This window comes from Littorina saxatilis, linkage group LG11 (assembly GCF_037325665.1).
Source record: "Littorina saxatilis isolate snail1 linkage group LG11, US_GU_Lsax_2.0, whole genome shotgun sequence".
NCBI classification, from domain to species: Eukaryota; Metazoa; Mollusca; class Gastropoda; order Littorinimorpha; family Littorinidae; genus Littorina; species Littorina saxatilis.
Window position 1 is genome coordinate 22,942,491 of NC_090255.1, and position 16,433 is coordinate 22,958,923.

The following is a 16,433-nucleotide window of genomic DNA, read 5'->3' on the forward strand; positions in this document are numbered from 1 at the left end:
TTTATAATTTTTTTTCCCCCCTTACACCTGTTCCTTGTCCCGGTGTGCTCTCACGCCGCCCCGTCCCTGCACTCGCTGCTCCATCCACATCTGAATTTCGTTCCGCTGCCAGACTTGTCGATTTTACAGACGCTCCAGGGAGGGATGTCGGGTCGTTGCGGTAGGCTACCCTCGGAAGATGACACTGCACTTCTGCTGAGTCACTTCGACGGTGTTCAGTAGTGGGTCTGTCCCGAGCTAACGGACGCAGCCCACTACCTACTATGCCCCCTACTAACGACATTGACTGCTAAGTCGCGGAGCCAGACTGAGTGAGGGTCCCCTCCAGAGAGCAGACCGCCACCACGTCCCTCCGTCGACCCCCCAGAAAGTCACACGTTGAAGACTGACAGCAGAAGTACTATTCAGGGAAGGATGGAACAGGAACACTGAGACCAAGGTCACCATGAGAGCTCCGGGCATGAAGGGCCACAAGAGCAAGGACAATTTATAATTTTGGATGATTAATGAGATGAGGATGATTATAATGATGATGCTATGGATTTCCAATTTTGGTTTGAGACTACGTGACAGGGCAGCACTCTACGCTTACTGTCATAATATATCCTGGTGTCAACCAGGCCCGAGAACTGCCGCACCTGCGGTGTTGGTCAGGTAAACAGAACCTGAGCACCCTCAAAGTCGCATTCGTTAAGTGAATGACACTCGGCTGTGTGATTCCAGCCTTCCCATAGGAACCATAGCACTTCCACTCTGGGTAGGAGCCGACCGTAGCCCGAAAAACCCACATGACCCTGATGGGATTCGAACCCACGACCTCCCGGCCCACAGCCCGATGCGCTAACCACTGCGCTACGGGGGCCGGTGACTAAACTTATTAGTCAGAAAAAGCGGAACAAAATAATCAGCTTTATAGAACGACCCCTTTTCTTTTAATGGAATATTGTTTGCTCGTTGGGTGCTCTTGTTTTGTTTATTTTTCTGTCTGTCTGTCTATCTGTCTGTCTGTCTGTCTGTCTGTCTGTCTGTCTGTCTGTCGGTCGGTCGGTCGGTCGGTCGGTCGGTCGGTCGGTCGGTCTGTCGGTCGGTCTGTCTGCCTGCCTGTCTGTGTGTCTGTCTGCCTGCCTGTCTGTCTGTCTGTCTGTCTGTCTGTCTGTCTGTCTGTCTGTCTGTCTGTCTGTCTGCCTGTCTGTCTGCCTTACTGTCTTCCCCAATCAAACGTCATTATTTCTTCACATTGTGTATGTTCCCAACTTTTCTTTTCAGCGTGGAACGTATTATAAACCGCACATGGACTGATAACAGATTGTATCATTTTAATTTTCTTTTTATTGAACAAATAATTGAAAAACAATGTTCTGTTCTTCTGTTGCAGATTTGTGATGGTGGTGGGCAGTTTGACTTTGAGCGTCCTTTCTTCCATCACCGAGTTCGAGAGCATACTCTGTGAATATGCCTTGTATCTTGTAAGTGCGGTACAGCCATCTTCGGTACACTATTTTACTGCAATTTATGTTCCTTTTCGATTCATTTTGTTTCATTACTTAGTCAATATAATTTCGGTAAGACTACATCTTAAACAAAACATTGACCGGATTTAGGGCTTTGACATCAGCAGTGCATGATCTTTTTTTTTTTTTTTTTTAACTGGAACTGCCAGAAGAGGGGATGACTCCTGCTTCAAATGTTTGATGTCGAGTTCAAAATCTCGCGAAGGCAGACCGACTTGTCAAATTCAATTCCCACTGCTTCGTCGACGATGATGATGGTGGTGATGATGATGATGATGATGATGATGATGATGATGATGATGATGATGATGATGATGATGATGATGATGATGATGATGATGATGATGGTGATGGTGGTGATCGTGATGATGATGATGGTAGTGGTGATGATGGTGAGGATGATGATGTGCTTCAACCGATATGGCTATGAGGGACCAATGATGATGATGATGATGTTAATGATGATGATGACATTGACGACGACGATGAAGAGGAGGAAGAGGATAATGACGATGGATTTGATGATGACGATAATGACGACGACAATGATTGGATAAACATCACTAACTGCGACGACGACAACACCGTGTTGCAGGAAGTGGTCATGCTGGTGTGGGTGGTCACGGAATTCATCATCAGAATCTGGTCAGCCGGGTGTCGGTCCAGGTACCAAGGGCTTGCAGGCAGGCTCAAGTTTCTCAGAAGGCCTCTTTGTGTAATAGGTGAGTTGAGGTTTAGGGGGGGGGGGAGTGCCGGAGGTAGGTAAATGTGTGTGTGTGGGGGGGGGGGATGTAGACAGCTGGCTGCCGGCTGCTAGAGGAGACCTGAAATGGGCTAGGGACCGGGTTGGGTCGTCTTGGGTCAGTGCTGAAATGGTTACTTTATTGGCTGTTGGTAGAACGGACATCCGAGCTTCATATTTTTGCATGCATGTATTCGTGTTTCCAAGGCCTGAGGCTTTCGCTGAGATTTTTTATCGTGCGCATGCGTGCACACGGGGGTGTTCGGACACCGAGGAGAGCCTGCACAAAGTTGACTCTGGGACACACATCCCACGCCGAACTTGGGGGTAGTAACAACCGGTTTTAAAGCCAGCGCTTCTACAGACTGGGCAAACTCCCCCCCCCCCCAATTTGTTGGGGTCAAGAAGTTCCATGGAGGGCGGGGGGTATGGAGTAACACATTGTGTTTTGATCAGAACATTCCCACCCAAGCAGAGCCGCGCTACGGGTACGCATTACCGTGAAGCTGGCAGTCAGTGCTACCAAATGTCGTCTGTGTCTACCACAGTTTTTCGCGTTTGTGTTGTAATTTGCAAGCAAACATCGTACATAGTAAAGTTAATCGACTTTGCTACAATTTGTATAAACTAGGGCATTACCTGATACAAAAATATATATATAAATCCCATGCTGTTTTCAAATACAGCGTTTTGCTATTCACTTCAATATAATAGTAAATAACAATCAAGAAATAACGAAGTCTTTTAACCACAATTTCCCAGATATTTACACTTTTCATTTTGTTTCAATTCACACCACAAAACATACACTTCGCCTTTTGCTATTCAGTCTCAAGTCTAAATAATAATAATATAAATCATAACTAATTTTCTTCACACCATCATAGACATAATGTTGCCTCACATGTTCTTTGTACAATCGTTGGGTTTCACAATAAATATTGCATTACTGTACTTGTCTTCTTTTTCTTTAACAATGTCTTTCCAAAAACAAAACTCAAAGACCACACAAGCTATTGCAACCTACTCCTATCTCTCGTCTCTCTTCCTGGGTACAATGGTACCTAAGACTTACATTCAAATGCTTACATTTCCATGCTACCCACATTGTCAAAATACCAATAATTATTCAAAACAAATGTTAACTACTACCTAACTTCATTTCAGACCCACACCCATTATTATACACACATTTCACATTTAAACCATTAGTCGGCCCCCTGTCGATATTTATCGACTAAGTTCCTTGTTGAGCTAGTTGTTGGTTTACAATGTTTTTTCTTGTGTTTTCTTTTAATTGTGCTGACGTTGATAAAGTATTGAAGAAGCTTACACGTTCACGGTTGTTCAATCGCATGCATCCCTGTAAGCAAAACTAACGAATACTAAGTGAGCATCTGTGATACTTGTCAGTTTGTTGTGACCCATCTTTTGTATAGGGGTGTGTTACCATGTGTGTGAATATAAATACAATGTTGTTGAATTCAAATGTTTACCCCCATCATTGCAGACATGGTACTGATCGCAGCAAGCGTGACGACCCTGATCGTGGGAAGCACTCAGGAACGGTTCGCTACCTCCGTCATCAGTGGACTCCGCTTCTTCCAGATCCTGCGTATGGTTCGCATGGACAGGCGAGGGGGCACCTGGAAACTCCTGGGCTCCGTCGTCTGGGCACATCGACAGGTGAAACAATTAAGATAGACACATTGATTGACTGATTGATTTGTATGACATCTTGGTCGAGGTTTTAGGCACATGCACAATTTTGCAAACTCTCCTTGAGTAGGAAAGAAGGGGAGAGAGAGAGAGAGAGAGAGAGAGAGAGAGAGAGAGAGAGAGAGAGAGAGAGAGAGAGAGAGAGAGAGCAGAGATAGAGAGAGGGAGAGAGAGAGAGAGATTGGAGGAGGGATGGGAGAAAAGGAGCCAATTAAAACTTTGAGATGGTTTGCATTGACAAGAGAAACGTAGATGCCTGACGTCTGTTCGGCTGCGTCGTCTTTGCGCAGTAAAATACGTGAATAGTTGCGGGAGCTGAAACTTTGGATGGACAGGCAAGAACGCTCTTGCAAACTGTTAGGTTGACAGTTACAAAAACGAGAGAGAGATGGAAGTACATAGAGGGAGGGAGGGGGGGGGGGGTGCAGTGAAGAGGCTTCTTCCAGATCCACCTTATGGTCGACATGAACAGGCGAGGATGCAGTTGTAAACTGCTGGGCTCTTGTCCGTGCGCGAGGCCTCTGATCTTAGAGTACTGTGCTTAAGCGTGTTGAGATAAAGAAAGCGACAGAGACAAATACAAAGCAGCGCTGAAAGTTCACAAAATGGGGCACTGGCCTTTGGCTAGTACTTCTCATAATTTACTAGCCAGAGAGCAAATTTTACTCGCCAAACCAACCATTTGTTTCAGCAACTTTACTCGCATCTGGCGAGTAAATTAACATTAATACTCACCATTTACATGTTTCTACTCGCCATGGCGAGTAAAATACTCGCCACTTTCAGGCCTGATACAACTGGAGGGAAGAGATGATGCATGTGTGCCCGGATCTGTCGCCTGGGCACACAGACATGTCAACTGCCCTATAAAGTACAGAAGAAGAAAACATACGATGAAAGATTAGGCAAATTAGTCCCTGACCCACCCGTTCTATCAATGGACAGGAGATGCTGTGCTCCTATTTCTGTACATATGTGACCCTCCACCACGAAATGAGTCGCATGTCACCTCGCGCGGTTCTGCGCTAGGCTTAATATAAGTCCGGGGAGTGTCTGGTAACAGTGTGAGGGTCACCTTAGTCACAGGCTTATAACTCAAACAGTTTTCGCTCTTTTCTAAAACGGTTTTTATTACTGGATAGAGCATAAAAAACTCTTTAGGAAAATGTAAAAATATGAAAATCATGCAATGGTGACATGCGGACTCATTCCGTGGTGGAGGGTCACATATGTATGGAAGAAGGGAAATAACAGACTCTAGGGGTGATAGAACAAGTGACAATTATTTTCAAGATTATGAGTTAGCTCTCACAGAAGTTTGGTTTCGTCCTTTGTTATGCAGCCGAAAGTCTGTGAATTTACCCCGAAGTACAAATGCGCTTTCTTGCGTTTTCAGACCAACTTGCCATCTGTACTTATGCAGCTATTCGACCCTGAACGTACAGATCAAACATGCGTTTTAATAAGCAGTTCCTGAATCAACAAGGATTTGATATATGATGATCTGATGAGTGACTTTACGATAGATCATAGTGTGCATCCTGAATGTAAAGTGTACAACGAATGTCTGCATAGTATTCTGAAGAAAAAAAATAAAAATCCAGTAACGTTCCCTGCAAACAATTACTAACTGTCTCAAAGGATGCGCACTGGGAGAGGTGATCGCAGTGGTGGATTCATGAATGTGGATGAGAACGTAAAAATCAAGATGTCAACTGTAAACTACACTAACAGCCATGTACAATTTACTCTTTTACACTTTGTGTTATGGATTTGTTTCTGTGTCAGGGTTGTTTTGCACGGCAAAGGTAAGGGTAGGCACGGCTGTTGTGACGTGGGTGAAAGGGGGTAGGCATTGAAACATCAACCTGTCGACCGTAAATAACACCAACAGCCATCCACTTTTGTCGTTGTAAATCTCATAATTGTGACCCTCCACCACGAAATGAGTCGCATGTCACCTCGCGCGGTTCTGCGCTAGGCTTAATATAAGTCCGGGGAGTGTCTGGTAACAGTGTGAGGGTCACCTTAGTCACAGGCTTATAACTCAAACAGTTTTCGCTCTTTTCTAAAACGGGTTTCACTACTGGATAGAGCATAAAAAACTCTTTAGGAAAATGGAAAAATATGAAAATCATGCAATGGTGACATGCGACTCATTCCGTGGTGGAGGGTCACATATGCACTGTGGGACTCTTCCTGCCGTATCCTGTTTTGCGGCTGCTCAGGATTTGTGTCGCTAGGAAAGGGTGATAATGTTGTGTTTCGTGCCCCGCGGGTGTCATTTTCCCCGCCCTAGCTGACATATGGGCCTTTTTCAATATTTATGCAGTCACAAATTTGCCAGCATTTTTAGCGCCAGGAAGATCGATATTCGGGTCGACCGCATGAATTTTGATAATATGTCATCAGCAACGATTTGAATGCAGGGAACAATCCTGGTATATGGCACTCTCCTTTTTCGGGGCTATTATTCCTTTGTAAGACATTATAATTTGTTACTTAAAGTTTGTCTTTATAACACTTGCAGACAGTTTGATGTTGCGAAATATCTTTGTGGGACCCTTCTGTTCCAAGATGTTTGTTCTCGTAGACATTTTTTTTCCCTTTCTGAGATCCCATTTTTCGCACATTTTGGTCTTCATGATCTGTGAGTCACACCCCCGTCTATAGAAATAACACCACCTAGATTTCTCTGATTTATAAAAATCTTAAAATAAAGAAATCATTAGCACTTCACTTTTTCTTCGGACCCTTTGCTTTAAAACTGTCTTTTTTTTACTCGCGTTACAGCCTAATTCCCTCAGGCTTTGTCATCAAAATGTCTGCATGTGCAATTCTATGTTACACCTCCATTTCTTCCTAAAGTCTACAGGTCTCAGATTTTGACATTTTTTATAACAGAAGGGCATTTACGATTGCAGCTCTTTTTTTTTAAACCGTACCTTTGAATGCATGCCCATTTTTGAATCCCCTTTTCCCTAAGACATTTCTCTATTACTGTTTGTAAAAGTACTTCATGTCAGAGTTTCATATTTTCTGATATCGAAAAATGTATCAATTTTTAGGGATCTAAACATGTTCGCCAATAGTTTCAGGTCCTCTGTTTAATACTTCCTATGAGGGGGGAGGGGGTGATTCTAGACCCAAAGGTGATTGAATTGTAATGGATCTTTGAAATAGATCAGGATCTCCCATAATATCGACTGTAAAACGATTTGTGATTTGAGACACCTTCTACCTTGTTATAATAGGCCACAGAGCTAAATTTAGTGTTGCCAGCATGAGAAACTAGAGCTACATCTGCCGCGTAGCCTACTGATGTTGGCCTTTAAGTGTAAATAGTAGATATATATATAGTAGATAAATATATGTGTTAATGTTACAACGGCCAACTTTTTGAAGATTGTCAAATGTTGAAGCCAGTGCAATCGAATCAATCGACTTATAGTTGATATATATATGTCGTGCCGAATTCACGTAATTGCCGATTCCGCGTAATGGGCAACATTTTTGCCCATTTCGCGTAATCGGCAAAACGCTGCCCAATACGTGAAATCGGCAGCGTTTTGCCGAAATCGCGTAAACGCCTCTAAAACTTGCCTATTTCGCGAATTCGGCAGCCGATTACGCGGAATCAGCAGCCGATTACGCGTAATGGGCAACTACGCGTAATGGGCAAGTTGCCCATTACGCGAAATCGGCAATAGCAAGTTAAGTGTGCGTGTGTGCGTGTGTGCGTGCGTACGTGTGTGTGTGTGTGTGTGTGTGTGTGTGTGTGTGTGTGTGTGTGTGTGTGTGTGTGTGTGTGTGTGTGTGTGTGGTCGATCTCTCTCTCTCTCTCTCTCTCTCTCTCTCTCTCTCTCTCTCTCTCTCTCTCTCTCTCTTCTCTCTCTCTCTCTCTCTCTCTCTCTCTCTCTCTCGCTTTCTCTCTCTCTCTCTCTAACAGTGTCAATGACAGTATAACAGAAAAGAACACGAGCCACACACAGAGTGAACGGTTTGTGAGCATATCCTCAGGAAATACTTGTTCTCGTGTGCCCGTATGATCAATCAAACAAGGGGCCTTAGTGATTGAAACTCACAAACAATACCAAATTGAAATTTTTAGTTTAAGCTTTCATTTTGCTGATAGCAGAGGAACAGTCAGCATGGACGGCCAGCATCGTGCGCGTTTTGATGAAAAAATGAAAAATGAACAGTTTTCCAAGTACACATTGCCCAACGCAGACGACTACCGGTACGTGGTGAATGTCTTGTCCGGCGATGGAGATCGAAAGAACAGAAACGTTTACTACATTAAGGAGAAGTTTGATCTGGTTGAAGTTGCTGGGATGAAGAAAGTGATCAAAGTAAGAGCTCTCTCTCTCTCTGTCTCTCTCTGTGTCCCTCTATGTGTCCCTCTCTGTGTCCCTCTCTGTGTCCCTCTCTGTGTCCCTCTCTGTGTCCCTCTCTGTGTATCTCTCTGTCTTTGTCTTTGTCTGTCTCTCTCTGTCTCTGTCTCTCTCTCTGTCTCTCTCTCTGTCTCTGTCTCTCTGTCTCTGTCTCTCTCTCTCTCTCTCTCTCTCTCTCTCTCAATTCACGAAAATGTTTTTTTCTCTCAACTTTTTACGTGCTTGAGCTTGTTCGAAACGTGTGTTCATTTTGCATTGACAATCGAAGTTTGCTTGAGTGACGTGTTTGTTAATGTGTCATTTTGTGTTGATCTCTCTTACTCACACACACACACACACACACACACACACACACACACACACACAAATACACACACACAAACACACGCTGCACACACACACACACACACACACACACACACACACACACACACACACACACACACACACACACACACACACACACACGTACAAATGTGTAAGTGTTCGCGTTCGTAAATGCAACTGAAATTAATTATAATGACATTGTGCAGATACGGAAAACGCAACAAGAAACTCCCCAGTACATCGTCACCCAAAATGAGCTATGCGACGTCCTGCTTGAGGCACATGTCAACACTGGGCACGGAGGCGAGAAAAAAACCAAAACAATTATCCAAGATAAGTACGCGAACATTTCCGGTAAAATGATTAACTGTTTTGTGTCGGCCTGTGAAACCTGCCAACGAAAAAAGGCAAATCCAAGCAAAGGCCTGGTTGTGAAACCTGTCAGGTCAAAGTCTTTCTGCGACAGAGGTCAGGTGGACCTTATCAACATGGAGTCATCCCCTGACGGCGGCTTCGTGCACATTCTTAATTACCAGGACCATTTCACAAAATTCCTGGTCCTACGACCGCTGAAAAGCAAAAGAGCGGCAGAAGTTGCATACAACTTAATTGACATTTTCACAATGATTGGCGCTCCGTGTATCCTCCAAAGCGACAATGGTCGAGAATTTGTTGCTTCAGTGGTTGACGAACTCAAAAACATGTGGCAAAACCTTCGCATTGTACATGGGCGGGCTCGACATCCCCAGAGCCAGGGTTCAGTAGAGCGATCGAACGCAGATGTGAAGCAAATGCTGTTAGCGTGGACCATCGACAACGGCACCAATAACTGGTCTGAAGGGCTCCGCTTTGTCCAGCTACAAAAGAATTCATCCCCACACAGAAATCTGCAGAACAAAACTCCATACGAGGTGTTGTTTGGGGATAAACCGAGATTGGGTCTGCAGAAGACCTTTCTGCCTAAAGAAGTTGCAGACGTGCTGACGACAGAGGAAGAGCTGGAATCTGCCATACGAGAGATGACAGGGGCCGAGGAAGTTGATGACGAGGCCATGGCCGTACCAGAGATGACAGGGCCAGAGGGGGTTACAGACGAAGCCATGGACATACCAGAGTTGACAGGGGCGGCAGAACCCGTTGCTCAAGACGTTATGGCAGTAGACAAAGAAGATGTGGCTGCCAGTGCAGATTTAGAGACTGGAGATGAGGAATCAGCACAATCCGATTGTTCCCAGGCAGATCCCAGATCTCAAGAAGAAGAGAATGACCATACATCTGATGACCCCACAGTTGCTGAACACATGAAGAAGATAAGGGCGTGCCGAGCGGAGGCTTCACTTGGCCAAGAAAAAAGTAGCGCTCAAATGCTGTCTTCAAGCAGTGCCAAACAACCCTCCCTAAACGTCGGGGACTGTGTCCTACTTCCAGTGTCTGAGTTTGACAGGGGTCGACTCGACGCCAGAAATATCCCCGGAGTCGTGTCTAAAATCACAGAACACGGCGCGTATAGGATCGCTACAAAGCACGGCGTCGTCAATACTGCTTATTCCAGAAACCAGTTACAGAAGGCAGATTGTCAACTCCTAAAGCTTCAAGATACAAACCCAGCCGTTTCTTCTTTTAGAAAAATCGCTACTAAGCATTCCGCCCATGGTGGTCAGGGGTTTGCAAAATGCGCCTGCCAGACATCCTGCAGCTCCAAGAGATGCGCTTGTAGAAAAAGTGGCACTCTTTGCCACAGTCACTGCCACCCGAAAAACAGCAAATGTAAAAACAAATAAAAATTACTACCAAACTGCATGTCAGCCAAACTATAACCTGTGTTTGTGGTACTGAAAGATGAAAATAGCAGCTTAACTTGTATTGTTGAGGAGCGTTCTTTTTCACAATTATGCGTAATTCTTCATGTTCATCTATTTGTTCATCTTTTCTTATTATCGTTGTTTTGTTTCGAAAATAAATGTTTGCTTCGTTTGCATCACTAGTATACTGTGTGTGTGTGTGTGTGTGTGTGTGTGTGTGTGTGTGTGTGTGTGTGTGTGTGTGTGTGTGTGTGTGTGTGTGTGTGTGTGTGTGTGTGTGTGTGCATGCGTGCTAAAAAGTATTATCACAGTCATGGTCAGTATCGACGACAACACACACACACACACACACACACACACACACACACACACACACACACACACACACACACACACACACACACACACACACACACACACACACACACACAACTCACTATTGCCGATTTCGCGTAATGGGCAACTTGCCCATTACGCGTAATCGGCTGCTGATTCCGCGTAATCGGCTGCCGAATTCGCGAAATAGGCAAGTTTTAGAGGCGTTTACGCGATTTCGGCAAAACGCTGCCGATTTCACGTATTGGGCAGCGTTTTGCCGATTACGCGAAATGGGCAAAAATGTTGCCCATTACGCGGAATCGGCAATTACGTGAATTCGGCACGACATATATATATAAAGGACAAGTGGGAACGACGTGGAAAGAAAACAACAATGAATCGGTGCATGAACCTTCTCATCCCCAAGACCCCCACATTAGCCCCCTCCCCCTCCCCCCCTCCCCCCCCCCACCCCACCACCACCTCCAACGGGTTCAAGCGTCAAAAAGCGACAATAATCCGTCTATCAATCTGTGCACAGGAGCTGGTGACGACTCTCTACATAGGAACACTGGGCCTCATCTTCTCCTCCTACTTCGTGTACCTGGCTGAGAAGAACGCACCGCGGCCTGCCAGAGACGGGGAAAAGTCAGGGGGGCCTCCCAAATTTAGCAACTTCGCTGACGCCCTCTGGTGGGGAGTGGTACGTACATGATTCGTACTGTCTTTTGATGAGTAACACTGTTGATGGATTACGTGTGTGATTCATATTGTCGCTCGATGTGCAACTCTCTTGCGGCATAGCGTAACTATGTTGCTGCTTAATGATATGAACACACTGCAATGTGATATATCGGTTGCCATCTCAATAATTAACGTCTGCTCTCGCAGATTATAATTTTTCTTTATTCTCGTTTGTTTGTGTGTTTGAATTTTCTTTTCTTTTTTTTCGCTGTTTCAAAAATGAAAGTAAGATTTCAGAATTCACCTAAAATATGCAATTTGAAATTGCTCCAGGCTTCCTGAGATTGTTTACAATCACAGTCTCATTTCCTGACACTGTGGTGTTAAGTAGTCAGGTATGGTGGCACATTTACGTTTTCACTTTAAGTTTAAGCATAAACAGGTAGCGGAAAGCGATATCAAAACATTCAGTTATTCTGTTACCCTACACATCAAAACCAAACCCAAAAGTCTTCACCAAGACTGTGTCTCGGGGGACTGGACCCCGTCGACCGAGACTGCGCTGTACCAGTGCCATCTTAGCAGCTAGGATGCCTAATTTGCGTGAAAAGGAGTTCCGTTGTGTTTGAGAACAAAATCAATGCAGATTTAACAAATGCATAGATATCTGATAAACACAGGGAAGCCGGGAAGCGCTCTAAAGGCATACGGCATGTGTATTAGAGAAGGTGAGAGTTGTGCAGAACCATTCTCATGACACCTGAGAGAATAATCTCCTGGCACCTGACAGAATAATCTACTGGCACCTGACAGAATAATCTACTGGCACCTGACAGAATAATCTACTGGCACCTGACAGAATAATCTCCTGGCACCTGACAGAATAATCTACTGGCACCTGACAGAATAATCTACTGGCACCTGACAGAATAATCTACTGGCACCTGACAGAATAATCTACTGGCACCTGACAGAATAATCTACTGGCACCTGACAGAATAATCTACTGGCACCTGACAGAATAATCTCCTGGCACCTGACAGAATAATCTACTGGCACCTGACAGAATAATCTCCTGACACCTGACAGAATAATCTACTGGCACCTGACAGAATAATCTCCTGACACCTGAGAGAATAATCTACTGACACCTGACAGAATAATCTCCTGGCACCTGAGAGAATAATCTACTGGCACCTGACAGAATAATCTCATGGCACCTGACAGAATAATCTACTGGCACCTGACAGAATAATCTACTGGCACCTGACAGAATAATCTACTGGCACCTGACAGAATAATCTCCTGGCACCTGACAGAATAATCTCCTGGCACCTGAGAGAATAACAATCATTGAAATGAACAAGCAACTTTAATTTCATCCCCCAAAAGGATGATCACCGCAAGGTCATTTATTCCTCATTCTCCAAGGAACTCTAACTAACACTTACGTACACAGTGACGTCTCAACTTTTTCACGGACGGATATGACGTCTGGCTTGAAGGAAATTCAACAGTCCCTTGCATCTGTCCCGAGTTGTTACCCCTGGCCCTGTACGTGTTCTTCGGTTTTCATTTCTTACGGCCCCCAAAAGTCTGGAGGCGTGCAAGGGTCATCGTCTGTGGGGAATCTACCCAGCGCCTCCCAATCAACTCCGCTGCCCATTTCGACCTTTATCCAATCCGTCAAAGCTCAGCTCAAACCCGGAAGAGTCCACTACGTTTAAATGGGGCAAAGTCGTACAAACCCAGCGCATAAGGTTTTGAACGCGGACAAATAGCAAATACGTACTCAAGTCATAACGTAAAAATATACGTGCCCAACATGGAAACTTAATTCGCAATCTGTGTTTCCCATAACCCAATTTATTTCAACAGTACCATGAAATGACAAGATTAAAACGTTGCAACTGAAGAAAACTCTTCTGTGTCTCAATCTTTACGTTTAAACCCTTGAACGCGGAAATAGACGTGTATTTCAATCCTTTGTTGTCGAAATAACACCAGCCAGGATATGTTAAAAAGGTATATAAGAGGCACATAACGAGTTCGACTATTGTAGCTTCAATCGAATCTGATATCTCCGACTTGAGGTGATTTTACTTTATGATGAAATAATAGCGATATTTGTGTACCCACCTGTTTGCAGATCCTGCCCCTGTCAGAATATCCCAGAATAGCTATAGGCAATGCAAATTCGACCATTTGTGATCCTCCACCACGGAATGAGTCGCATGTCACCTTTGCATGATTTTCATATTGTTACATTTTCACAAAGAGTTTTTTATGCTCTATCCAGTGGTGAAAACCGTTTTAGAAAAGAGCGAAAACTGTTTGAGTTATAAGCCTGCGACTAAGGTGACCCTCACACTGTTACCAGACACTCCCCGGACTTATATTAAGCCTAGCGCAGAACCGCGCGAGGTGACATGCGACTCATTTCGTGGTGGAGGGTCACATTTATGCTGCGGAAAACGTTGGTGATTCAAATGTGTACATCATTCTAATTACTAAGACACAAGTGGCGCGAGTGGTGGTATTAGCACACTATAATTATTATTGCATTTGCACCTGTTAGAATGTCTCTAGCGGACTTTAACAGGGTCTTCCAAATCATTCCACTGGACAACAGAATAAGCGTGACTGCTTGCACAGCAGATCATGAATGTATGATTATGATCTTGTTAGATTATCCCTGGTGTATATCAGACCCCAATTTGCGGGCAATGGAATAATAAAGTAAATGCAATAAAATATCAACGGTGTGATCGACCCACAGTCAAACAGTTCAGCTGCGGGGCATACTACTGTTTCAAATGTCAAGTTATTCCACTCGAAGTCCTGACAAAGTGAACGTGATTCCCAAAACACATGGTATTAGATACACGCTCCCAAGGAAAGTCCACAGGCATGTGCTGCATTCAGAAAATGAATTACGAAATTGACCTTTTTGGTCACTTGAGACTCGTTTTGTTTCGGAGTTTTTACGTCGGCACAGCTGCGAGTACATTATATGAACGAGTTAGAACGTCTGAGGAGTGTACCAAACGCAACAATTGATTCGAAACTTTCAGTCACAGGAGACGAGTACATTGTTTGATTCCCAATGGGAAGATTTAAATCCGGCACAGCTGCTTCATAATACTGGGGCGTAGGCACATTCTCAACGGAGGTGGCCTCCTTTCGCCGAACCCGAAAAAGGAGAGGGGATGGTGTGGGGGCGGGGGGGGGGGGGGTTGTTATTTAGTATGTGGGCCTTGACTTTATAGGTAGCACTGAAGGAAAAGGGGGTAACGAGCATTTTGCTTGGATGCCTTGACATTGTTAGCGTGCAACTCAAACAGGAGATATGTGACCGTCCACCACGAAATGAGTCGCATGTCACCTCGCGCGGTTCTGCGCTAGGCTTAATAAAAAGTCCGGGGAGTGTTTGGTAACAGTGTGAGGGTCACCTTAGTCACAGGCTTATAACTCAAACAGTTTTCGCTCTTTTCTAAAACGGGTTTCACCACTGGATAGAGCATAACAAACTCTTTAGAAAAATGTAAAAATATGAAAATCATGCAAAGGTGACATGCGACTCATTCCGTGGTGGAGGGTCACATATAGTTTTAGTCATACCATACCTGCACCCCACCCCCTCCCTCCCCTCCGGTTTTTATCATAATAATAATAAATAATACTGAGGATATTAATTATATGGCGCAAATCCCAAACCAGTTCTAAGCGCCTCACACACACACACATACATATATACATTATTCTGTACACAATTCCAAATCAAATAATAATAATACACATCGAAATATACTTATACTCTGTGCAAAGTGTTAACCCACATGTAATACATACGAGTCAAGACACATGCGGCATGTGTGTGAACATGTACAGTACAAAATCGACCCTTTCGCCTAAGTCATTTGCTGTATTCAACTGGGTCATTTTTGTTGGATATGTCAAGCCATTTCACTATTGTTTTATTTATTTTTATTTTTTCGTCTTTACACCTGTTCCTTGTCCCTTGTGACATTTCACTTCGTAATATTCAAAATACACGCGTGCACCCAGCGGACAATACCTAAGACTTTAAAATTGGCAATCTAGTGGCTGCTCCGCCTGGCGTCTGGCATTATGGGGTTAGTTCTAGGACTGGTTGGTCCGGTGTCAGAATAATGTGACTGGGTGAGACATGAAGCCTGTGCTGCGACTTCTGTCTTGTGTGTGGCGCACGTTAAAAGGAGAGGGGATGGGGTGGGGGCGGAGGGGGGGGGAGTTGTTATTTAGTATGTGGGCCTTGACTTTATAGGTAGCACTGAAGGAAAAGGGGGTAACGAGCATTTTGCTTGGATGCCTTGACATTGTTAGCGTGCAACTCAAACAGGAGATATGTGACCGTCCACCACGAAATGAGTCGCATGTCACCTCGCGCGGTTCTGCGCTCGGCTTAATAAAAGTCCGGGGAGTGTCTGGTAACAGTGTGAGGGTCACCTTAGTCACAGGCTTATAACTCAAACACCACTGGATAGAGCATAAAAAACTCTTTAGAAAAATGTAAAAATATGAAAATCATGCAAAGGTGACATGCGACTCATTCCGTGGTGGAGGGTCACATATAGTTTTAGTCATGCCATACCTACACCCCACCCCCTCCCCTCCGGTTGTTATAATAATGATCATAAATAATACTCAGGATATGTCGCCATGATATGGCGCAAATCCTAAAACCAGTTCTAAGCGCCTCACACACACATACATAAATACATTATCCTGTACACAATTCCAAATCAAATAATACTACACATCGAAATATACTGATACACTGTGCAAAGTGTTAACCCACACGTCATTTTGGGTCATTTTTGTTGGATATGTCAAGCCATTTCACTATTGTTTTATTTTTTATTTTTTGGTCGTCTTTACACCTGTTCCTTGTCCA

The 16,433-nt window shown here is 44.3% G+C and overlaps 1 protein-coding gene and 1 non-coding gene across 2 annotated transcripts in view; one reads left to right on the forward strand and one right to left on the reverse strand.

The window, feature by feature from the left end:
* Positions 1–789: 789 nt before the first annotated feature.
* Positions 790–863, reverse strand: Trnah-gug (transfer RNA histidin (anticodon GUG)). The gene has a single exon. It is a non-coding gene; the product is annotated as a tRNA-His (tRNA).
* A 512-nt stretch (positions 864–1,375) lies between these two features.
* Positions 1,376–16,433, forward strand: part of LOC138980037 (potassium voltage-gated channel subfamily KQT member 1-like) — a gene marked incomplete at its 5' end in the record, with an annotated part of 32,766 nt that continues 17,708 nt past the window's right edge. Inside the window, 4 exon segments of the mRNA XM_070352831.1 lie at positions 1,376–1,466; positions 2,107–2,233; positions 3,764–3,939; positions 11,355–11,516. Coding sequence (XP_070208932.1) covers positions 1,376–1,466; positions 2,107–2,233; positions 3,764–3,939; positions 11,355–11,516 — 556 coding nt within the window.